At 36.5% G+C, this 26,168-nt stretch overlaps 1 protein-coding gene across 14 annotated transcripts in view; it reads right to left on the bottom strand.

The window, feature by feature from the left end:
- The window catches only part of NRXN1 (neurexin 1), a 675,301-nt gene that overhangs the window by 360,959 nt on the left and 288,174 nt on the right, over positions 1 to 26,168 (bottom strand). For 7 of the 14 annotated variants that reach the window (XM_058835035.1, XM_058835033.1, XM_058835037.1 and 4 more), the window contains 3 exons: positions 25,428 to 25,631; positions 23,199 to 23,225; positions 962 to 1,084 (listed from right to left, as the gene is read on the bottom strand). In XM_058835035.1, the coding sequence (XP_058691018.1) occupies positions 962 to 1,084; positions 23,199 to 23,225; positions 25,428 to 25,631 (354 nt within the window). The remainder of the gene's footprint in view (positions 1 to 961; positions 1,085 to 23,198; positions 23,226 to 25,427; positions 25,632 to 26,168) is intronic. The other 7 variants (XM_058835042.1, XM_058835041.1, XM_058835043.1 and 4 more) reach the window with 1 other exon arrangement.

Consider the following 26,168-nt stretch of genomic DNA (forward strand, 5'->3'; position numbering starts at 1 on the left):
AAATGACCCTAGGCATACACAGACTTCAGCTCTGGAAGATATATTGGCAATTTCCGATTCCAGAAAACATGTTTTTGCAACTATATGAATTATTTTTCTACCAGTGACACAACCCTCAGTGCTCTGCTGAGGTGAAAATGGACTATTAAAGAAGTTACACTCCTCTTTAAAAAAAACAAACAAGACATTTAACTTGTTATCATTTTAACAAAGCTTACAACCAATAATAAAAGTTGTTTAATACTACACAAAACCAAAGGATAATTTTAAATAGCAAACAAAAAATTTAGGCACATTCCGCTGTGCAAGGAATCAGTGCCAGAAAGCCAGATCAGTTGTTATTAACAACAGGCGTGAAAGCATAAGTACAGGACAAAATCAATGTGTTCTCTATTAACATTTCTGATAATATAAATACAGAAATAAATTTCTGTCATCTGCTAGTATGCATGTAATTTTTTTTCTCTCATTCCAACTGCTATTTTAGAATTTGAGAAAATATGCTGCCTAATATATAATTATTGAGGATAGCTGATGCAAGATTCGAACCACAGTAGAATATCCTTTAAATGTTTATTAAGTTCTTTCTTCCAGCAGTGGCTTAGAGTTGAGCCCTAACAATGTGTTGCCAAAAGCATTTTGTTTGCCTTCTCATTAGTGATGTATCAAATCACTTCTCTCCAATTACTGTATAAAAACATCCATTTAAGTCAGCACGAATGTTTTCATTAATTTCAATAGCAACCTTAGAGCAACCTTAATATCAAGTGTAATAACACACTTCTTGTACCAGCATTCCAAGATGCATAAAATGAATTTTGAATCTTACCCAAGAAAAGGAAAAAAAAAAGCATCTGTTTCTCTCAGATAAAGTAATATTCTGTAAAAGGTTGTTTTGTTTTGTTTTGTTTTGTGTTTCCCCCCAGCAATGTGGAATGATGGAATCAGAATGCCACAGTACCTGTCACAGCCTGCTGGTCATCCACCATTAACTTTAAACCTTTTCCTCGCCGCACCACACGCACTGTGTGCCACTCATTATCATTGAGGTTATAGCCAGCAAAAAGGGTTTCTGGGCCTTTGCCTGTAGGATATGCCAAACAGTCATTATGCAATCTTTAAAGCAGTTTACATGTGAACCTCACAGAGAAAGAGAGAAACAGAGAGACTGGCTGGGCAAATGTTAAAACTCACCAAAAGTCACAACAAGCAAGAAAATTACCAAGTATAAGCAAAATATAGAGCTACTAAATACTGTATACTATAGAGCTACTATATTAAAACACTTCTAATGCCTATTTAACTATGCAAACACATTGTATATGCACCAGGTTTTCATAAATAGGCACAGTCAACATGGATTTAATTATTCACTTTTCAATCTCATACAGGCCTTTAAGAAATGGGATTACTGAACCCAAATAACTTCAAGTATGGATTTACAAGACTGGATTTTTGCTCCTTTATTAAAAGTAATTTGGTGGGAAATAAAAAGTGGTAAATGTGTGTGCATGTGTGTTATATTTTTCTTAATCTGTGTCCACTTCTCTGTTTGTTTAGCTTCTGTTTATCAGGACTTCTCAGAGCATCATCTATTACCTGATCTAGATGACTTGCTAATATTCATATTCAGTACCTTCTGCTGTTAGCAAGTCTTCAAACCATACTTTCCTTTTCCTTTAAATGGATATTGTTTTTCTTTAAATCTGCTATTTTTGTCAGCAGTACAGCAAACACTTTTGTTGCAAATTCTGTGTATAGCACAATGCACTCGTGATAACCAAAGTATTCATAAACCTAGGAAAAAGGATACCTTTAATGCCCAGGAAAAGATTTCTCATAAGAAAAGGATTATGGAAATTGTACCTTGCATGGTTGAACAAGAAATGAAAGAGAGAAAGAAAAACCCTGGCTTTGTCCTGTCATTGATATGAAAAGATGATAGACCAAGTGCTGAACCAATGGATCAAAACTCATGTGGTGACTGTCTAAAAGGCAAAGCTAATCTGAAATAAACAAATTACGTTCTTGTAAAGCAGAGAACTCCCTGGCCTGTTTGTCAGTTCCTGTGGCAGAATAAAAGCTGCCGATAACTAAAAGCTGTCAATTAAATTCTGGACTCCTACAAGAGAGACACAGAGCTCCTGGAGCTGGTCCAGAGGACAGCTACAAAAATGATCAAGGGACAGAAGTATCCCTCTGATGAGGAAAGGATGAAGGACTGGGTCTGTTCAGCCTGGAGAAGAGACACTGAGAGGGAACCTCATCAATGTCTGTCAGTGCCTGCAGGGAGGGCTCCCAGGATGGACCAGGCTCTGCTCGGCGGTGCTGGGCAAAGGGACAAGAGGCAACGGGCAGGAACTGAGGCTCAGGAGGTTCCCCCTGAACAGGAGGAAGAAGTTCCTTTCTGTGCAGGTGACAGAGCACTGGAACAGGCTACCCAGATAGGCTGTGGATGTCCCCCTCCCTGGGGATATTCAAGAACCATCTGGACACTCTCCTGTGCCATGTGCTCTGGGATGAAACTGCTTTGAGCAGGGAGGTTACACCAGATACTCCACTGTGGTGCTTTCCAACCTGACCCATCCTGTGATTCTGTAAAAGAGACGCATTACAAAATAACTTTTGACACAGAAACATTAGGGTTACCCTGAGTCAGACCCTTACCTCCACTGTGCCCTTCCAGGTGACACTCTCCCATGTGTCAGTCTTGCTCTGAAAGGCACACACAACTAGCTCTGAAACTCTTCTACTTTTCTCTTGGGATTCTTTTCCATCCAGCATAGGCTAACTGTGATTGGTGAGATCTGTTAATAAAATCAAAGCCTCTCTGACTTCAGAACTGCACAGAAGGGAAAGGACACTAAGAGCTTGATGTAGCTGTTCAGCATATTGGACATATTTTCATTTCAGATATTTTCCATCTTCTGTCAGCATTTTTTAAATTGCTTCTGGTTTACTGCCATGCTTTTATATGCAACCTTTGCTATTTCAGGCATGCCTAGGCATCTCCAAGAACAAAAATGCAAAGCAAAGGCAGTGAGAGTCTCATAACACTGTTTATCTGTGTCTCTGTATTGACACCAAGATAGGAAAGGTGTTCGAACCCAGCAAAAGCAGATGATTGGGGTCAACCACCTGAATCACTCTGTTCATTAAATGTTTGCTTTCTTTGACAAGAGAAAGACCAGTTTTGCATAAAACTGAAGTGAATAATATTGTCTCTGAATGTGCTGGTATAGATGCAATGACTAAAACTTTAAGCAATTTCTTTTAGGCAATTCAATGGAAACAACTTCTACCTAGATTTGGAGACAACAGATGGGTTTATAAAAAATAAAACAACACGAGCAAAATCTTAGTGAGAGTCAATAGGACTGTCTGGGCATACACCATTTAATATTATTGTAAACATATTAATGTTTATTTGTTAGTCCAACCTCCTTTTATTTTTTTTTTTTAATTTTTAAAGTAGTTGAACCATTTAGTTTCCATTATCTTGCTTCAGCTCTCTAAAAGACCTAAAAGCACATGCAATTTTAATTTACTCTCACATTAACAACCCTCTGTAGTGTTCCTTTTGCGTAAAGGTGCCTCAGTGTGTATTAATATCAAATCCAACTTGGCTGCTCACATTTACAGGCAAATCTATCTATTCTATTTTAATGGCTGGGGACTTACAAACACTTCCTACTGTAAAATTAAATGTGTGTTTTCCTATGCATCAGCCTATTTTCCTTGCAAGAGTACCCTGAGTAAAAAAAAATCAGGTCAGAACTCCATGAAAGCTGCCTGTTCCCACAGCACACAATCCAAAAGAGGATTGAGGGGACCCTGGTGAAAGGGGTTTAAAAAGGACAAACCTGGGTGTGACACACTATGGGAGCACTGCACTGAAAAGAGTCCTGGCCTTGGAGAAACTATCCACTTGCATGGAAAAGACACCTTTCTTTCCTGGGGCTGGTCTTTAACAGAGAAAAAGGGCTTTTGATTTGTCAGTGAGGGTACAAGAAACTACAAAACAGGGCCCAGGGGTTGTGTATGTTCCATCACGCTGCACCTCTGCAAAGTAGAACAGTTTCCCATGGCAGCTGAAGAGGGAGATAAGAAAGGATGGATGCTCACCATTCCTGTGCTAATGCAGAGCTTGGGCTGCTCCCTGGCTAAGGATGTGCTTTCACACAGAAAAGCAGAAAATATGTTTGTTAGCAGAGTATTTAGGAGAAAATTATCTAAATACTTAAACACAAAAACATGTAGGAATTCCTTGATACCACAAGACTACCAGAACTGCAGAAGAAAACTCTTAACACACCTTGTTAAATGGCATTGGTCAACCTGAAACATCGTTCATATTAGCACTTTCCTCACTGACTTTCAAATATATTTACCTGAAATTAATTTAAACAACATATTGAGATCATAATGGTACAGAGTCTTCTTCTGCCCTGGTTATCATTTTTATGGTGAATCTACTATAAACTTATATCTACTGCATTATTGGCTCTCCAGTCTTATTCTGACTTTACACTGATCTAACTCCATTTAAATCATGCCAGCAGAAAGTGCTCCTAAATAAGTGCATTTAAATAAGAATTGGCATATTGCCTCGTGTTTTTGGCAAGAGGCAATAGGTGTCCTGGGCTTTAAAAAAAAAAATAAAAATTGCTATATATATATAAAATTTTGTTTTATATGGACTGATACTATATTTTCAAACTTATGTCCCTCCCTTTTATTTCCCATACTGTCCTTCCCCTGGAACTTATCTGTCTCTTTCTAGACAGGACACAGTTATTTTGCTTCACACACTCAGCCACCACTGGCTCACTTTCTGAGCTACTGATTCTCTGAGATACTAAAAGCTTAATCATAAACCTTTTCCTTCTGAGACAAGATGCAAACTGGGAAAAAAAATCCACTAAGTAGCTCCTCTTCCTTAAGTATGAAATTTATTATCAATGTCTATGTTCAGCTCTTTTCCTATTTTAAAGGCTTAAATAACTACCAGATTTTATGTATCCTTAGAGAAAATGGATAGTACCAAATAAAAGAAGCATCGGCACTTTTATGGCTACCAAAGTTAGCTCAGAGTCCATCATACCAGTAAAATTTCCACATCCATTTAAAAGCAGATAATTGCTTGTACAAACACCTTTTTACAAAGCAAAATGCAGACTGTGCAGTCAATCAATACAGGTACAAATCTTGGTGGTGCAATTCATTAAGAACTAGGACATATAAAGCCCCAAACATTCCCAGTTATATGTTTACTTGGCATCCAAAGCTGAGCTTACTGTGTTGTCAGCACCTCCTGGAACAGCCTTTTCAAAGTTAAAGGAAAAAAAGTGTGAACCTCCCAAAGGAAAGAAAAAAAAAAATCTCATTTCCAGCACACCGAATATTCTAAATGCTCTCTGGAGACTCCTTTTTACTACCTTGTGAGGAGCTTATCCAGCCTAATTCAAGTGCTGAATTTGCAAGATTTGCTGAATTCCAGCAAATCAGTCACTTAACTTTAATATGCACAATTTTCTCCTCTTACAGGTATTTATCCCATGGCACTTTATTTTTAGCCAACTACTTGAACAGAACTGAGGTTTTAAAAGAAGATACTAGCTCTTACATCGTACCAAAACAGGTTCAAAATGAATTGTCTGAATTTGTTTCACACAATGCCATCCGCCTCTACCACTAAGGCATATAACAAAATGCTTGGTGCATTCCATTCTGCCATCAAAATAGATATGAAACATGAAATATAGAAAGAAACACTACAACCAGAGACTAGCAAGGGAGGCTGGGTGGTTCAGTGAATGCTGTACTAGCCAGTGAAATCCAAGCCAGATACAGACAAATCACTGATATTTATTTATCAGTCAGCATAAGAAAGATTAGTGGTTTCAGCCTGGTTTGCTAATAGAAAGCTGTGCATACTACAGCCATCATTATCAGGTGGCATTTAGACAAACAGACATTTGGACAAAAGACAAAACCCTGAGATCAATTTAGTTAATAGAGAAAGTTACTTTAAGTCAGCGTTGCCAGAATTTCAGCTGAAATAATAAATATTTTATGATTCACCTTGCTGTGTATAGACAGCTGCATGGCTCTGAGACACCTAAGGGTGTTATTGTAAATACCTGGTGCAGAACAAGAGGACTTTGTGCCATCTCAGTTATCCTGCTTTCCAGAGTAAATTTAGCATGCCTCTAATCTAGGCTTCTGTTCCAGCACTCAGCCAGACTCACAGTCACTGTGCAAACCTCACGAGGTTTCTGCATTACATACCAGGCTGCAGCACAAAAAGTTCAGGATTCCTCCAGAGCAAGACACAGAAATACAAGACATACAGGGTAAGGCACCTTAACCTTCACTATCCTTTCTGTGCCTGGCTGCAGAAACGTTGCTTGTCTTCCAAAACACTCATTAGCACAGCTGATCTTAAAAAGTCAATTAATATAGTGAATCAGCTGTATTTTAAATGACTGTGCCTGTAACATCCCAAAATTCCCTGGCTAAACGTGTTTCTTGCCAACAGAAAAATTACATTGCCTTTTAAATATCAGAAATGTGCATCAGGTTATCATTTGCAGCTAATTGATAGGATAACTTGAAAGAAAATCTAATTACAAGTCAAAGAAATTTTGTCCACTGTATTTTCTCCCCAACAGACTCGTATGGAAAATTCCACAAGAATAGCACATTCACTGAATTGTACCAAGAAAAACATATCAATCTTGCATTGCTTGATCCAAATGCTTCAGCCCACAATAGTTTTATTATAGGCAAAATTGCTTTTGGCAATTTGGGTAATGCATTGGCAGTTATGGGTATTTTTATCCCCCTTTTTTTATCAAAATTTGACATTTCAGAAATTAAAAGGAAGGAGATTTGAGCTGCTAATATTATCCATCAGCCTTCATTCCAGCTGTAGACTAGATTTGCTAATATTCTTTAAAATAACAGGAATATAATATTAAATATTTCCATTGAGGCATATCTATATTCCTCATGCAGAAATGCAGAAAGCTAAACAAGATACCTTTGAAAATTCTACTGGCTTCCCCTACATGGCCAAACTGCATACAGACTGCATTTGATATTGATCTAGCTCACTAGCAAGGAGAAACAGCATACACAGTGAATTCACTGGGGAAGAAAAATCCATGGAAGGATATAAAAACAACCAATCCAGGAATCAGGCACCATATCCAGCTCTGAGGGCACAGAATTTTCATTTGTCTGGTTCTTTTCTCTCTTTTCTCTACATTTGCTTCCCTGACCATGGTCTGAGTTGCTGTGCATTTTCTTCCTCCCAGCTTTGTCTTTCTTTTGGAAAATGTTTCATTTAGGGTGCAATATCACACATACTCATCCACTTATTTCTTTTAAGCTGTGAGATATTCACTGTGACACATCTGATGTCTAAACAGAGCCAGTGGATCCAGGTGGGAAGGCAGAACACAGGCAGATCTATTGGACTAAATTAAATCTAAGGATTCTGCCAAGAAAGGTGTTTCTGCTGAACCACTGTCTTGTGAAAGACTGTTCTCTACAAATAGCACCAGTACTCCATTGCATCAAGATGGAGAAAGAAAGGACAACATCAGAAAGCAGTAAACTTTAGACCTGCAAGTCTTGGCCTCTAGACCTCCCTGCTAGACCAAAGTAGAAGACAGACACATGCTCTCAAAAGTGTGCCTTGCTGGTCAATAATTGAGTCTACATAATTTGAACTGTATTTCCTGAAAAAAAACCCCATTTTGAAGTTTCACTTGCAACTTTCTGTGAACTCAGAGCACATGACAGGATAAAAATGATTCTGTTACTGCATTATGAAATGTCTGACCCATCCTAGAGATGTCTCTCAATGTATAACTTAAAACATTTATGGCTTAAAATCAGTTGCATTTCAATTTAGTTTTGTAACTCATCTGTCTAAGCAAGTGAAATGCAAACAGCCCTAAGGACATGTAATTCTCTTTTTTCTTGGAAATAATGAAAGAAAAGGATTTTTTAGAAGCAACTGAACCCAGAAGTCAGCTAGATCTCTATATTTTTAACAAGAGTGCAGTTTCTCTTTCACGCTGTTTGTTCTCTGAGGATCACGAATATCAGGAAATGTGCTAAAGGTACTAAAGGTTGTATGAATCTACCCCAAGGCCCTGAACTAAAGCAAAGTCAATGAGCTTGAAAAATATGGTTGTTGCTTTGTCAGCTCACTGCTGAACGCTCTGAAACACATTTCAGAAACCACGGTGAACCTGACAATTGACTTTGCTGCAGGTGAGGTGAGCGTGAACTTTCAATACATGGAAATTCTATGCTAATTTAAAGAAAAGTTGAGTGCAATATTATTTCCTTTGTATTTACTGCAGGTAAAGAAATGTGCACTTACAAAGATTGTGCAGCTTTACAATCACACTGTCAAGTCATACCCTGCCTTGAATCAGGCTAAATTTTTTAAAATGCACTAAAGACTTATCAGTGTGAGTTGGCATTCAGCATATTCACTTCCACAAGCCACTTGCATGGCTTTAGTAAATACTAATCTGTTTTCACATTAACTTGACATGGCTGCTATAAGAAAAAATTTCACAAATTTTAAGCTGAATGTGTTTGAGCATTTGAAGTCAAACTTAACACAAACACTTTCAAGTCAATACCTTTGACTTCATTGCACCAAAGCTACAGCTGTACATTAGGAAAGCAGCCATTTTACAAGCCTTCTGTCCCATTTGATTACATTTTTTTTTCAAATATCATCCACCATAAGCCTGCATATTACATGAAAAAGAAAATGGGAAATTTTAATCCCTTTAAAAGACTGAAATTCTCTCATGCAGGATTTTTGCATTACACTGAGCTTTCTAATTCTGAAAGCTTGTTTCAATGGAAAATTCTTTTTAGGTCTTATTCAACAAAAATTTTGTAAAACTGCTTGAGAAAAGAATGGTTAATTCATCTGGAGTTATTAGTATTTACTGTTTCCCCCTCTATAAAAAGAATAGGATTGAAAGTCATGAGAACAGATGTGGGAACTTGAGAACTCCTATGTAAAATAGTACTAAAACTAACATTAACCCCCAATTTTCAGCAATACTGAAAATCAGCTTTTTTCAAAAGTAAATATTCATTGATTGGATATGACATTAATAGCAGACAGAATCTCTAATATTCATTAATTCTGTATAAATTTATAGTAGTATTTATCAATACTACTGATTTGTGAGATGTGGCTCAAAGCAGGGGGAAGCAGCAATTCTAAGATAAATTCAAGTTAAATTTCTCCTTTCCCAAGAGGAGTTCAATTTTTACCTCAGCAGACTCATTATTCTGGTCTTGACTACCAAACCAAAAGACCCAAACCTTAAAAAACACGGAGGCAGAAATGTACATTTCCCTGTTGTGGATTTCTAGGAGCAGCAAGAACATTCCTCTAAGTTTTCCAAGAAATGAAATCTACTACACCTGATAATCTCCATTTCCTTGGACATCACCTCTACAAGTTACTGTTCAAATAAGGTACCCTCAGTTTCTGGGGGAATTTTGCTGTCTCCTCTGATCCCAAGAGATCTGGAGGAATTCTGACTTGGAAAAAGGATTTCACAATAATATAGCTATCTAAAGATAATCTGCACCTTAATCACTGTCATTCAGCTGATAAACAAATAAACAAAAAAGACTGAGAGACAAAGATGCAGCTGATCTCCAAGTGTACCCTTAGGAGCCTAAAGAACCTGTGCTACTTCTTTGCACTTAAACCCACTGATGTAAAAATAACCTAACTTACAGCAATCTTTGTAGAAAAGTAGGTACACATTTGATTGTACTTTTTTTTTGCACAGAGAGAATTGGAATATTTGTGGTACATTGGCTAGTTTATAAGTGACAACAGGAAAAAAAAGCTTTGACACATTAGCCTTTCTGACAGTGATATTGACTGTGCCCATTTATATCAAAACCATGGCTGTCAAAACTCATTACATTTTAAAATATAAGTAAGCACAACTTAAGTATGCTTATATATATGCTTATAATTTACCTTTTTATAGAAAAAGAATTATCTTTATGTTTAGTTAAAATAACATAAGAGAAAAAAATCCAAAACATTTAAATATTTCCTTTTACCCTTATATCTTGCACAATGTTCTTAAGAATAAGCAGATTGGAAACTAGCTGGCATTGAAAGGAAGATAATTTGGACTGTGACTTTATTTTAAGAATAGGCTCCTCTTAATTTGCAGGTGTCTTCATCCCAAAAACAGTTGTTATAAAATAGTTACAACTAAATCTCACACCATATCCTTTATTTGGGTTTTTTTTGTGGCTTTTTTTTGTAATTTAAATGCTGAATTATAACATTTTGCCTAATTAAGAATAATGAGAATAATATTTAAAGGCTTATTATTATTGATTATTTAACTGTTTTAAAATATTTTTATAATCACCATGGAACAAAAAGCACAATTTCTTGACACTGCTTATTCTTGGATACTTCTAGGCAGACAGGAGTCAAGGAAGGAGGACTGAAATAGACATTTCAGTTTTCAGAAATTACAGATGGATGAATCCAAAGGTTGATGCATGTTCTATGATCAGTCTCCACTGACTTTGATGAGTATACTCTTGCATGCCTGAGTAGAAAAGCGTAGCTTTAGTTTATGGAATTGTTTTTAACATTGGGAGAATCTCTCCAATGCTCTTGTGCCATTTATCATCACTTTAGGATTGTGCTCAGCATCAGCGAGTGACAATTTTTTATTTAACAAAACAAGTAAGCTTCTTGACAGAAGTGCCTACTTGCACTTTCTTAAGGTGTGCTCTGTATCTTGATTTATGCAATTTTAGGGAATCAAGAATCTGTGTTGCTGACTTTCAGACGCAGTGCTGCTCTAATTCACAGCCAATTAGCCCATCAGCTGAGCTCCCAAGTGTCTTGTATCATGTCAGTGATGGTGTCAGCTGTCTCCTGTTAGCTGGAGATGCAAGAATACTTCTTCCCCCCAGAGCAAATGGTGTGGTTGTTTCCTCCTAGGAAACAGCAGACTTGCTTTCAAGCTGCTGAAATGTTACACAGGAAAAACTGCAGAGACAGTTCAAAGGATATCAGTAACCACAACGAAAATTCAGCACGTAATTTTCACCAATAGTCAACAACTATAGCGCTTAAATTTTGGTAAAACTGTAACTCCTTAAATGGCAGGGAGCACGATTGTTAGTTTTCACTTCTGATCCAATTTCCACAAGTCATATATAAACAGTTCATGGCATGTAAGTGAAAGATGGAATTGTTGACTTACCTATTTGAGCTTTCTTTTCCACACAGATTTTACTACTAGTGAGAAAAGCTTAATGTGCAGAGACAGAGAGGAACTTTTAACTAAGGAAATTTTATTTCTACATACATGCACTTCACTCCCTGGAGGAAAATCTCACAGCATATAAAATGAATGAGAAATAATACCAAAGAATTAGTATAAGCTACATGAACCACGGCTCCCTTTTTTTCTTTAATTGCTTTTTCTCATTCCATGTCTTGGTCTTCGTCTTGTGTCTTGTTGCTTCAAGACTGCCTAGACAAATAACTGCTGAAGAATTCCTTGCAAACTTCCCAAAGGGGATTGCATCTCAGAAAGCCAACTTTATCTTGATGTCTCAGCTCAACAGAGCAATATCTCCTTTGAAGTGACTTGTCTGATGGATTGAGGCCTAGAAATCAGCTGGAAGGGAGCATAAGTTAACCTCTTGACATGTCATCCAAAAAAAGTAATGTGCTTGGAGGGAAATTTCAACAGCTACCTGAATATAATTCATTAAAGTTATTGTCAAGAAGAGATAATAAGGAAGCATTTATGTGGTTCCAGTAATAAGCTACTGAGTGCTTAAAATGTTATGATAGATGTTTCATGCATTTTAATAGACATAAATGCAAAATGTGCTAGATACAGAGTAAGTGCTTTTAATATAAGTGCTCATCAGTGACATGCACTGGGTAGATGTTTTTAATGTTATCAGCTCTTCAAAAAAAGCACATTGAGAAATGAATTACTGTTCTTATTACATTAATGGAGAATAATGTAGCTGAGAGCTTGCCAGGCTCCTTCATCAAGACTGAACTTACAAAACGAGGCCTTGCTGCAGAGAAGCGAAGCAGGGATAAAAGAGCCACCTTTCTGAAACAGCCATGGAGCTAAAACTAATACATACTTACAGGTTTTTTGCAGATGCTATAAAGGATGGGCCATCAAAATGCCACAGATGACTCAGAAAACAGATTCTGTGAACTTGTGTTTATGCAAATAAGTGGAAATAAGTGTGCTACATATGGAAAGGACAAAAGCTCTATGCCCATGTGCTGTTCTCTACTGTCTATAATCAGATTTCACTGGTCTTAGTCCTGAAAGAGTTTATTCCAGACTTCCAGCAGAACAAATATAGAAATGTATCGAAACAATTTTGATATATGCAAAATTTTAGTTTGGCACCCTTGTCATTTCTCCTTTCTTTGATTGAAGAAGTGAGAGCCAAACATTCCCTAAGCAGCTTGGCTCTCCTGAAAAAAGAAAAAGCTGGAATATAGGATCAGATCTGACTCTCACTGAAATTAGTTGCACTTTTTTTGATCATTTAGAAGTAGTATCTATTAATATGAGAGGGACAGACAGAAACTTGGCAATTCCCCTCAACATATGCCAGACTTACTGCAATGCTCACTGGCTGTGCTAGCGAGAGCCAGACACCCCGTTCCAATTTCACTCTCTTTGACTGTTTCCCCTTTCCCTTATTTCCTACCAAATGTATGTCCATTCTAGTAAAAAAAAAAAAAAAATCACACTTATTTTATGAGTTCCTTACAAGTGTATATTAGGACAGAATGAGCTGTGAGCTTGTGATGTGCTGATCAGAAAAGTAGTATCTACCTGCAGAGAGATGGCAATTTGGTTGGTTTTCCTTGAAAAGTTCTTGAAATAACACAGCACCACTGTGGCTTTGTTTTTGGAAAAAGTCCTATTCATTTAATAGATTTAAATGCTTTCTGAACTAAACTATTAATTATTTTAGTATCTTTTTATGGAGATTTTGTTTTTTTTAAAAAAAACAAAACAAACAACTAATTTTCCATTCCCAGAAAATAAGTCTTCAAACTTTAGTATTACAATAGAAAGACTGCAGTGTTTCTCCATAGAATTTTAATTTATAAGCACTTATAAATGTTTTCTGCAAACATATTAATAAATGTTCCTCTCAAGAGCATTATATCTTAGAAACAAAGGTGGAAAAAACAAAGAAAGGTGTTTTCACATGAAGTCAGATGGCATTTTTAATCTGTGTATAAATTTAGAAACATCATCAACTCACGAATGCTGAGTTACTGTTATTTTTTCTTAATACTGAATGCCAACAATGAATTTCTTTTTTAAAGAACTACAGACCAAAATTTCTGGCCAGAAAGCTCTTAAGTTAAAAAAAAATAAAATTATTCACAATGCCTAGTGAATATAAAACAGCCATCCTAATTAATGGCTTACCCTAATTTGACTTGATTTGTCAGTTAATCAAGAAGGTTTTTTGTGAATTTGTTGAAATATTGCCTTGTGTCATCTGCTGCCATCTGTGTGTTAACACTCTAATTTTCATGGAATCTGATTACGAAGTTTAGAATGACTGTATACAACCCAGTTGATGATAGATTTATTTTTTTTTTTTCAGCCTAATGTTTCTGTGAGTCTGTGATTACTTTCACTAGCAATTTCCTGTTGCTCTGAATACAGGGTATAAACTAGTGATGAAATAATTAGGGAAAGAAGTTGCAAATTAAGCTGGGTAATGGCACATAAGACCAGCCAGTTCAGCACTGTGCTTTCAAGAGCAGCACAGAGAAGCAGAACTTCTCCATAGTAATTACTACTCTAACAGTCATAGCTTCCAGTGATGGACATGTTTGGGACTTCTGGAGCTGCAAAAACAGCCTTATCTTAGAAAGTCCTTGATTTATTTCCATTTAATTTAAAAAATCAATTTATTAACCTCCTGCTGCTTCTTGTGGCTGCATAATCATATATTTATAAAAATACATTCATATTCACTCAGGTATTTTATTTTTTTCCTACCATGCCTAGCTGCCCCATGTAGGAAAGCTAACCCATAATTGTAATCCTCCCCGTTACAGTGACCTGTATTTTCCCCATTTAAGTTAATCACAAGGAACTGAACACACATGGAGAGTTCAGGAAGCAGATAAACCATGACTGCATAATAACATAATGCTGCTTTCTCTTCTGGTCTTTCCTCCTCTCCCCATAGCCGCTCCATCCCATCCACTGGGATTTCTGGTCACTTCTGAGCACTGAACTGTTTTACAAGAGCTATTTACAATGACTGCACAATTTCTCCAGCTCAGTGCCACCACATTCCATCGCTGTGCTCGCATAATTAAGGTTACTTTTTCCTAGCATGAATTACTTTGGGCTTATTGCTATTTAATTCCACCTACCACTTTACTGTGCAGTCATTCAGCATTTTGGAGCCCCTCAGAAAATCCTCAAACATGGCATTTCATTTAATTTTCTTAAATAAGCCCGTTCCATTTGCAAATAATATCATCTCAGTGTTCACCTTCATTTCTCAATCACTTATGAATATGTTAGCAGAGATTCCTGTGAGAGCATTTGGGAGCAGAGCTTTACTGTGGAATGACTGCAATGGCAGCTCAGTTCACTAGTATGAATGACATTACATTAACTTTTATATATTCTTCTCCAGAAGAAAATATTATTCAATTCCTTTGCTTTACTGATTAGAGCAGGATTCCTTATTATCCCTGAAAGATTTGACTGTAACACCCACTTTCTGTCATGGAAAAAAATTGTGAGGAAAATTTAAATCACCAGTCCTGGAATGTGATTAAGTCATCTTGCCTCTCAAAAGCTAAAGGAAGAAAACATAAAAGTAAAATAAGAGAAATTTAGGACCTGCTATACATGAAAAACGCACTTTCAAGTGCTTCTTCCCATTAAAATATTTAAAAGTCTTAGTCTACTTCTTCTGAAAAGTTCTTTTATGAAAGATTTGTTAGGACCAGTATGAGCTAGACACGCACAGCTCCCTTGCATATAAATCAGGATTTATTAATTCAAGGCAGTCTATTCTTACAGATCCAGCACATCCTGGAGGCTGCTTTGTCCCTGTTGGTAAAATGAGAGGCTACACGCTTGCAGCAATCTCTGCTTTCCTACCCTCCAAGAGTCCTCTTGTCATATTTAGTGTTTTAGAGGATCTCCCACTCCCTGCTCCCCTTCCAGAGCTCAGGCTGAAGGATCAGAGGGAACAACTTCAGTCCTCTTCAGCCTGCTCCCTTGGGCTTTGCTTGTGAAACTCTGGCAGCATTCCAGATCTCAGAGCCCATTGATACATAACCACACTGAGGCCCTGACTCAGATAGCTCCATATATCCATCAAATTGACATCTACACCTGGCACAGCAAAAATTAAAGTATACACTGAAATATCGCAAATGGAAAGTTTATTACTTTTCAGCAATCTTAAAGGAGTTCCTGAAAATGTTTAAATGGTAATGATAAAAAGTCTTTACCTGAATGTTAAACTAATGATTTTTCACCACCAATTAGGGAAACTAATTTTCAAATTTACATAAATAGCCCTATGTTTAAGCTTTTACTGTTGCCTTACTGTGGCTATTGCAGAGCACACACTGGCCTTGAGAAAGCCACAGATATTTTACTGTTGTATGTTTGATTAGAGAGGACCCTGTTAAACCAGCTATGGCTTTAAAGTACCATGGGTAGAATGTGTGACTTAAAAAGACAAAAGTAAGATGAATGAAAAGACAGGAAAGAAGCATACACACAAAAAAGGAAAACATGTTTTCTAGTAAGAGAACTTGAAATAATATTTTACTGACAGCCTGCCAGGAGACTAATAGCAATTTTCTCCTCTCTTAGATAAGGAAGAGCAAGCATAGAGGAGGTTTTATAAAGAACAAGTAGAATGCACAGAAATAAACTTTATTGCTGTTCTTCATGTAGGCTGAAAGCACTGATAGAGCAAAGCCCTCAGCCTGCAGCAGCCAACCCTGAAAGCTTTGACAGGGAGAAAGTAAATATCATAGGCCCTTAAATGGTCACCCAGCATATATAAAGCCTTTATTTTCACTTTAATAAAGCTTTGTGCTTTTTTGCTGCTAATATGATTGTCTCCCATGCCCCAGCAAAGCAGGTTCAGGCAGGGGCTTTGACAAATTATATGTGCAAGGCTCTTCTCAAGATTTCTTCATAATAAGCTAGTTGATTCAAGTTTTCTTATGCTCTTTATTAGTTCAAGATTTCTTAACAACTATAATTGGATAAGAAAGAGGTAAAAATGGAAGCTTTTTACATAATTTGAGCATTTCCCTGCAAAATTCCTGTGCTTACCAAAACATAGGCTTGAGATGAGAAGTCAGTATATCACAAGACTAATTTTTTCAGTCAGTCACTAAGTGAGAGAACTCTTTCTTGGAAGTCCAATGTGCCTTCATTGTTATCTTCTCAGAGTCCTCCACCAAGCCAAACTAAATCCATGTGAAATCTCTCAAAATGCCACAATATGAAATGGATTTCAGACCTTTATTATCTTATGTGAATGGCCCAAAAGCACAGCATCCCCTCAGCTGTCATCTCCTAATTTGTATTCTCTACATGATACTCAATGGCTTTTCCTCATTCTTGAAACTCCCTAAAATTTGGCATCAGATATTTCCTAGATTCAACATCCAGTTTGTTTTATAAGGCTACTTCAGAAGAGAATAATTGTGATGTGCAGAACTGAAGGTGCACGTTTACCCAGAAACCTTTCCAACATTTCCCTGCAGTTGTCTGAATTCACTTCCCTAATTGATATAGGCTAAGCATTCCACACATCTCTCAAGAAGTGATGCTTCTGCCTTTCTGCACATAGCATGTACTTTTCCAGGATGTTGTTGCTTAGATGTAGGCCAAATGAATTCATTTTGGGATAGCATAAATCTGTGTTGCTGAAAAAAGCAACGTACTCTTTCTACTAGAGGTTGTTTTTCCACTGTCCCTGCACCATCCTGTCTCCCCCTCATCCTGTTTTATTCTACAACAGGTGTCAGAAAACTGCAGCAATTCAAAATTGACAATTTTGTTAATGGGTCACTTTAGTCAAATTCATCATATAGATACTTGAATCTTCTGCACTGGTAGCAAAGCAATGGACAGTGTAAGAGCAGGACCAGCAGGCAGGAAGAGAGGAAAAACACAGTTTTGAAAGTAAATGACAGCTTTGTTTTAGAGACAGATGAAAGTCTGCAACACAAAAACCAAAGAATGGTATGAGACCTTTTGAAAAATGAGCAGCAGTGGCCCAGCTGGTTCACTTTACCCTCACACCATTCAAGAAACAGCCACTACTTTTCTCCAGAGCAGATGGGCAAGCAGACTGGAGGAGGAGGAGGATGGCTTTGCAGCCACTGCCCCAGTGAGCCAATGAACGTGTTGTGCTCACAGGGTACAACCTGTGCGGCCCCATTTCTTTCCACTCTGTGCTTAACAGAGAAAGAGAAATTAGAGACATCTCTCTTGTTTGTAACTGGCTTCTGTGGCTGTACAGAGTAAATTATGTGCTATCCCTTAATGGCTTCAGCCCTCCTGATTATATTTATACAGGTAGGCTCTTCTGCTTTCAAACCTGAACATTCTTCCTGAGCTGAGCTGTTTTCAACCTTTGTTCCAAACATAGTGCCTGGAACAAGACAGGAGGGTCTTAATGCAGCTTCAGGATGGAGTACTGAGGACTCCCGTGAGAGCCTCTGAGTAAAGCAGCAGTTTTCCCTTTTTTTGCATGCTATTAGCAATTAGGAGATTGTAATCAGAATTTGAATAGAGCTAGGTATGTTTTCAGTTTTGTTGCATAGCAGCAGACCCTGTTTTTCAGGAAATTATATGAAAAGGGGCCTTTAAGCTGATATTGCAGAATGAAAAGGGATCAAATGACTTTCTGTTCTAAATCTGCAAAGTATAGACAAAGCTTTAAAAGAATTATTTATAATTATTTCAAACTTTATGCTGCAAACAGAAGGAAGTTTCTGACTGAACTTGCAGAGAAAGTACCCTGCTGATTTGCTGCATGTCCTCTATGGTAAAACTCTTTTACATATTTTTGCCAGGCTGTCAGCAACACTTAATGAGGGAAAGATCAAAATTCATGCTTTTCATAAGCATTCTGTAAGAAAACAGGCCAAGCACAAAATCTTACATTTTGGGCGGAGCTACAAAATTGAATCGTTTTAATGATTTTCTACTGCCAATAACAGCAAAAAAGAGAACAAATAATGTATTCTAATAATTCTTTTCAGGAGATAGTATGAAGTTAATGCATAGAAATGTATTAACAATTTGCTTATCACAGTAGATTTAGGAATATCCATAAGACCACAGCTGAAGATTCTGGATTTTGCAATAAAATGCAGTTTTACAAGCAGGAGCTTTCAAAAAGATGTATAGTCTTCACATATGATTTTCTGCTGCTTAAAATTAATGTTCACATTGAAAATGTAACGTAATTGAACGTTCTTTAATAGGTACAATTCTCCTCTTATTTACCAATAATCTGACAAATCCCCTTGTCATACCCTGGATTTGTAGGATACTTTGACAAGAAAGAAACGCCTCAGTAACAGATGTTTCCAAATAGAATAACTTAATCATCTGTAATGTGCACATCTGCAGAATAGGAAAATTTTAAAAGGATGAGCATACAAACCAAGGAAAAAAAGATTAAGGGCTATAGAGAAGAACAGGGAATTGAAATAGCATGAGAAAATAAAATGAGAGGAACAATAAATTATATGGGGAATGGGTGAATAACTAGACAGACACAAGAACAAGGGGTGCATGTAAATACAAACACTGAAGGGGCACTTCTCTGGAAGAAAAAACAGAGAACCTTCCAAGCCCAGGAAATTCTCCCTAATTCATAAAGGTGGACATGCAGCTTGCAAACCTGCTTCACACATTCCCTGGGGAGTTGTACACATTTACTACCACGGTACTCTCTGCTCCCTGACATCCTGCAATTCATAATCATTTCTTGTGGCAGTCCCACATTTGAGTATAACTGAATTCAGTGTCATTGCACTGTGAGTTATTGCCTACAGAAGCAAAGCTGCACACTAGAAAACTAACCTAAATCTCCCTGGCACTCTGGGCCACAAGCTGAGCAATCTTTCACAGCACCATTAAAATATGTGTCCTGTATTTTTTCATATTAAACAAAAGTATCAGACTGGGAAATGAGAGCCAGCCATTTACCAATTTATATTACTAGTGGTATATAGTGGTTTAAAAAAAAACCCTTACAGTCCTACCTGGCTAACTCGTATAAATATATAGAAAATTAATTTCCAGAAATTATAGCAATACAAAAATAATAATAATAATAATAATAACAAAAACCCTCACAGTCCAAAAGATGAAATCATGTGTAAGACTGCGGACATCTGTGACAAAAACATAATGAATATTAAAACCAGCAGCCTTTACAGCTACATGGATTTTTCATATACTAATATTTTGGAATCATTAAAACTAAAAAAAATTAAAGTAATTTAATTTAAGCCAAGATTGTAGCCTTTAAGGTTACAGCAGTGAAAAATATAAAAATATAGCACACCTATTTTTGTTCACAAGTCATTCAGAAATTGTTACTGAACTGCAACTGAAATTTTCTTGGAATAAAGTTCTGTCTCTAAGAAATACAAGGAGGAAGTCCCAGTCCAATAGGATTCACAATTATTTATAATTTATGCTTGATAGTTTGAAATTAAAGAGTAACAATTACTTATTTTTTCAAAAGACAGAAATATGTTGGGGTTTTTATTTATTTTTTTAATATAATTTATTCTTATGCAGTTTTTAAGGATTAGTTTGTTAATTCTCTATGTAATGTAAAAGACCTCTACAACTATAAAATTATTTTTTACAGAATGCTTAATGCCAAAAAAATGCTGTTACATTCATATTATTTAAAACAACAGAGTTCACTGCAGTCTTATTTAAAAATTAGCTCCTCACCCTATGACTACTAACATGGGAATGACAGCAGCTATTTCTGTTCATCAAATAAAGTTTTCCCTTTCTCCTGGTGTCAGCCCCAGCACTGACCTACATGTACCGGCAATTTAAAAGCACCTTTTAACTCATTGCCTGACAGATAATTTAATTTCATGAACTTGTAGCTCTGAAGAACACAATGAAGTTATTTAAGGATGTACTAACCCATCATTTCAGCAACAGTATTTTCTGACTGTCATGAGACAGAATTTCTAGTGAAGTATGGTTTTATGAGCATATTGATCTTCTAACCTAGCACAAAAAATTTAGCATGTCACATATTTTTAATGAAACACAAGTTCAGTAGTGACCTGATATCTGATTAACATTTTAAAATTTAAAAATTTCTGTCCTTCAAACAAGGAAGACCCCAAAATGCCACCTCTTCTGCAAGACAGGACATCAGCTAAAGGTGAAGGGATGACCATGTGTATTTAAAGTTGCTGCCATAATCTTAGCTCTGTCAGCCAAAACTTATTCGTTTGATCTGCAGTGAGCAGAAGACAGGCTTCAGGAGAAAATGAGAGGAGGAAGAGGAGCAGTATTTTCTTCCCTGGGTTTATAATTCACAACAGGAGAAGGTGCTTACATTAACATTTTTCTTCTCTCAAGCTTGTTGATGTTTAGCTTAAGTTTTTGGATTTTTTTTTATATTGTCTTTCCAAATTCAAACCATATACTTTCATCCTGACCTTAACTCTGTTACTAGGCTAGTTATAATGCATAACTCTCAGTCCCAACACTGAGGTTATATTAACAGGAATAATTTCTAAGTAACAGAAATAAGAAATGGAAAAAAGGTTTTTCAAACATGATAGTCAGATTTATTGCTATTGACCTAAAATCAGGATTGATTTGTGTCCAGCTCTCGGTGGAAAGAGGAGAGGCACTCAACTATCACAGTGTTTAGCAACTTAATACTCCAGTTCTGGATGCTGTTGTTTTGAGACAAATTGTGTCCCACTAAACCCCATTATATCATCTAATAAGCATTTTTAAGGACTGCTTAGAGCAATAATTCTCCATAATCTAAAAATTAGGATATAGAAATTGCTTGTGAAACATCTGGTTGCTGAAAAACTCCAGTGCAGATAAGAAAGTATTGTAGTACTTACCATACTGAAAGCTCCCAAAACCCTGCTCAGTACACACAAGCACCACAGGGAGATGGAACTAATCACCCAAGTTCATTTCTAATAACAGAACCACTATAAACAAACTGTAAAGAAAAATAACTTAAGAGTATTTTATGCCAAGGATATTTTGTAGAGAGGTTATGTTGCTTCTATATGAGACCAAGAACTTATAACTGGTAATCCAATCCAGTAGATGCATTGCTCCTCTTTGTACTCCTCTAATTGGAGGCTTATTTGTGTTTGCAGATTCTCCTTTGATCCAAAACTTGCTTAAAATGAAACCTAGAAACCATTTAAATTTATCTTTGACACATCATTTAATCCAAAAGAGATTAAAAAATGAAAACACCTGTTATATTGTGGTTTTATTCCTTGGGGGTTTCCTTATGTTAGCAACTCTGTTTTCAGAGGGATTTTCAGATTTTATTAAGGAAGTTAGGAAAATGGTGATACTGTTTTTCCTAGGGAAAAAAAGGAATTTACCAGCAGCAAGCAGTCTCATTAGAGTTCTGCCCAAAAAGCTGCTTATCTTACACTTTTTTTTTCTTATTGAGATTTCATTAGTAGAAAAGGATAGTGTTCTGTGGCAGACCAAGAAAATGCTTCTGAGATTTTTAATGATTTTATATATTTTAGCATAAGTGGAAATAGGAAATATTTGTGTTTATAAGTGAGAATTTTTTACTTTTTTATTATTTTCATTTTAATTTGAGAGTGATATCTTTATGCATTAGTGATTACAAGCATTTCCTTTATTGTACTGAATTCTCTCTGAATTTAAGAACAGTTTAAATTAAATATTTACCTCAACAAATTTTTCTGGTTTTTAATACAATTGCTGTATTTTTGTCCTGTAAAAAATATTCATTGAAGAATCTATTAGCAAATGACACATTAACAATAACTACAGATCCTTTTTTTTTCTTTATAGGTTATAAAACTGTTAAGGAATGTTATGTTCATATATTTTAATTCTTACCAACTACAAATTAAACCTGTGCAGTTTGTTGTTTAGGTTTTTTTTTTCTATTTTCATAAAGCCAGTCCTCTGGCCTGCAAAACCTGTTAGGAAGGGAAACAAAAAAACAACCCAAAACTCAAATCTACCATACTTACTATCAATAATTTTGTTGACACCATTCAGGAATTCCATAGACTCAAAATAAAATCACAGTCCTTTTTCTCCTTTCAGAATATAGCCTCTTAATCCAAATAATATCAGAGAAGTTAAAATTTAGTCCAGTCATCTGGCAAATGTTTCCCTCTGTTTCATAAACATGCATATCACAGAGAAAAATTGTTCAATTCAAGGATTTTTTAACATAATTAGAGTGTAAAAAATCATCATAGAAATAGTCATTCTCAGAATTAATAATGTCCTTAATGCAATGTATCACATTTCCATAAATCAAGGATTTAGCAAAACCAAATTGTGCTGTAACCAGCCAGTAAATATCGGTAATTGTCTAGGGGGATTGTAAAATATAAATTTTTGTAGTAAAAACTATTATGTTCCAACAATCTAACCACAAGTAGAAGGTAAAAATGTCAGGAAAAGTAGAAAGAGGACATGGGGAAAAATGTGCAACAGCTTATCAGAAATGCTGGTTCAAAAATTCTATGGCTACTGTCAATAAAATAGCCCATCTAGAATAATACACTACTACAGGCACCATTTTCTCTAGGCTTGTTTACAACCTGTAGATTGCTTCCTTTTTAATATTTTAGTTAATGTTATGTCCCACGAGAAGGACAAAAAACAAGTGCTAAAATATATGATGACTTTTTACACAGTGATAATTAATCATCACATTTCATTAATAAATTATAAAATGCTTGCAAGCTGTCCACAATCTTTGTCATTCTAGTTTGCATATTTTATAATGGTGGAATAACATTTTAAAAAGTTTGAATAGGCACTTACTGGAATTACAGTTAATCCTGATACAGTCTAGATGGGGAAGAATAGATGAAAAATGAAAATTTATCCTTCAAGGTAATAGCTGCAGACATCCAATAAAATCACAGTCCACCCTTCCGGGGACAGACACATGCAAATATGGCCACTCCATATCATCAGTCTTTACACAGTGTTATAACCCAGATATACTGCGATAAGTCTTTACCAATAGAAACGACAAATAGGGTAAAAAAATGGCCAATTTCAAACAAAGCTACATGGTGACAAATCTAAGTGAAAAGTCAGGATTAAAAGTCAAAGATGCTTAACTGAGGCAGGCTGCAACTTTCTCCCCATCTGTGAAAGAACAGGTAATTTCTCTCAGTGCAATTAGAAAGTGCTCCGTCACAATGGGTCATAGAGCAGGCCAGGCCACAATCAGACACCTTGGACAAATTGTGGATAGTATAACCTCAAAGGCTCGTCTTCAAAAGCTAAGGATTGACACACAGCTCATCACCCAGGCCCAAAATAAGGGGTTGTGGGCTTACACATCCTTAACGTCTAGATTTTAGAAATGAACGGTGACTACTTTAAAGTTATTATAATACAGAGGAAAAAAAAATTACTTATTTATAAACACTCATTAGAGAATGAAGAGAATCCTTTCTATTTTAAGATTATTTTCTTGCCTGACTAAAAAAAATAAATAAATAAAAAAGAGAAAGGGAAAAAAGAAAGGTGTGTCAGAGGAAGGAACACTATTGTTAGGGCATGGACTTATTTACTTTTTATTGACTTTCATGAACTATAGAAGTAGGCAGAGGGTGATGTTTTGTATGCAAAGTGAATAACCTGATCTGTGCACGATCCTCTGCCGGGCTACCTGCATTCATTTATTACTTAAAAAAAAGCCAAGACAAAAAGCCAAATCCCAGACCCTACACCATGCTACTCGGTTTGTACGGCTATTCCTGCTTTACACCTTTGAGGAACATGTATACCATCAAACCTAGATTTTGTTTCCATATAGCTGAGTTTGTCATGTGTCGTCAACCGCATCAGAAAAGTGGTTGCAAACAGCCGAGGAGCAGCACCTGCACAGCCCCTTTACAGAAAGAGCTCGGAGCCTCCCGCCGTGGCCTCCCTGCAGGAGGGGACAGGCAGGGAAGGGTCACCCGTGACACCCCTTGCTCCTCCTTCTCCCTCCTCACCGCTAAACACCAGGGCAGCGTTTCAGTGAGCAACACTTTGATGAAGTGGAGGGCCAGGTGGTTATTTTCTTACCCTGCACTCCCCACCGGTGCTTTCTAAGTCTATGACTAAAGCAATAAAATACTTCATTTCCCTTCAAAAATAGCATCCCCCTGAATGGGAATAGCTGCATGGGACGTGCATTTTCCTGAGCATACTCCTGTTCTGTTTCAGATCCTGACTTGGACTTATTCATAAACGTGGCAGAAGTGCTTTTATTTCTTTATCTACTATTTTTTTTTAAACTAGAGAAAACCATAACCTGACATTTTTTTAATCATATTTTAAACAAGGAAACCAATTTTATTTTATTTTTTTCTGTAAAAGGGCTTGTGCCTCCTGTGTTCACAAGGCTGTTTGCTGAGGGCCGCAGTCTTTGGGCATTGAAGGGTTGTGTTATCGTTCGATACTACAAAAATACCACTACGGAGTTGTTTAAAAAAGAGGAGATGGATTTAATATATATTTGACACCTAAAAAAAGGAGACCAAGAAATCCATCAGTGGGAGTATCTAACTGCAACATTTTCAGTGTTAAAACCAGAAAGTCTTAGATATATTTGCTTGTCATAGACTAATTGGTGGAAGTAAAACTGAGCTGACCTTCATGTATGTTGTCTCTGCTTGCACACTGAAATTGTGAAATTGCTATTCTGAAGAAATTGTGGAAGGAGACCAATCTTCCACAATCAAAAAAAGCCAATTTAGCCAAAAAATACCACTGATGAACTTGTCTTCTTTTTTCATAATACACAACAGTACAAAAATATTGTGATGGGTAATGTTAAGACTAAATAAAGAATACAAAAATGCAAAAGAAAACAAAATAAATTGTAATAATGGTCATGTATTTGTGTACATACGCAAATGCTGCATTGATGTGTGTTTATATATCATTTCAGTTTACTTTTAATGTTAAAACAGGCTGTTTCATAAATGTTTGCAAGCAAAAAGAAAAATGTAAAGAAAATGTTAATTTCTTGGAGGAAGAGGTTGTTACCTAGGTTGACCGTTAGCTTAACTCGTCCTGCATCCAGCTCTAACCGAAGGGTATCAGCAGATTCCCTGGAAGTTGTCGCCATTAAAATGCCATAAGCTCGCTGAGACCTGAACCTTAGAGAAACATCTTCGGCCTCTGTGTGCATCACCACAGGAAGCTGTATTTTCATAAACATACTTCCATCATAGCTTAAAATTGTTGCCTCTGGAAGCACAAAGGAGAAAATCAGTTGTTAAACAATTATACTCTGTCTACTGAAACTCCTTAAAGGTAAGATGGTATATAGAGCCAGCATGATGCAGAAAAATTACATGTTACTTTTCATTATTATTATTATTACTGGGAGCCACAAGGGAAGTTGGATTTGGGGTTTTGTTAGGGTTTGTTTTGATTTGTTTTGTTTTTAAGTGGCATGTCTTGGTGCTCTTTAAAGAAACTAAATTGTTCTTTAATGACCCAGCCAGTCAAGTGTGCATCTTCAACGAGATCAGCAAAATCACTTGTAAGGCAATGCTTGAAAGACCAGGCCTGTACTGCTCAAAATAGATCAAATCAGTAAAAGATATTCAGGTAACCTTAACAACATAACAAAGGCCCAGTGCCTGCCTGTCATTCCCCTAGACAATCACCTTAGGATGCTTCATGTACAAACCTTTTGGCATTGCTACAGCCATGGGCTGAAATTGTCATATGGCGAGTAAAAATCCTCCTGAAATCCGTGACTGTCCCCAGCACAGTTTG

Source organism: Poecile atricapillus, chromosome 3, assembly GCF_030490865.1.
Source record: "Poecile atricapillus isolate bPoeAtr1 chromosome 3, bPoeAtr1.hap1, whole genome shotgun sequence".
NCBI classification, from domain to species: Eukaryota; Metazoa; Chordata; class Aves; order Passeriformes; family Paridae; genus Poecile; species Poecile atricapillus.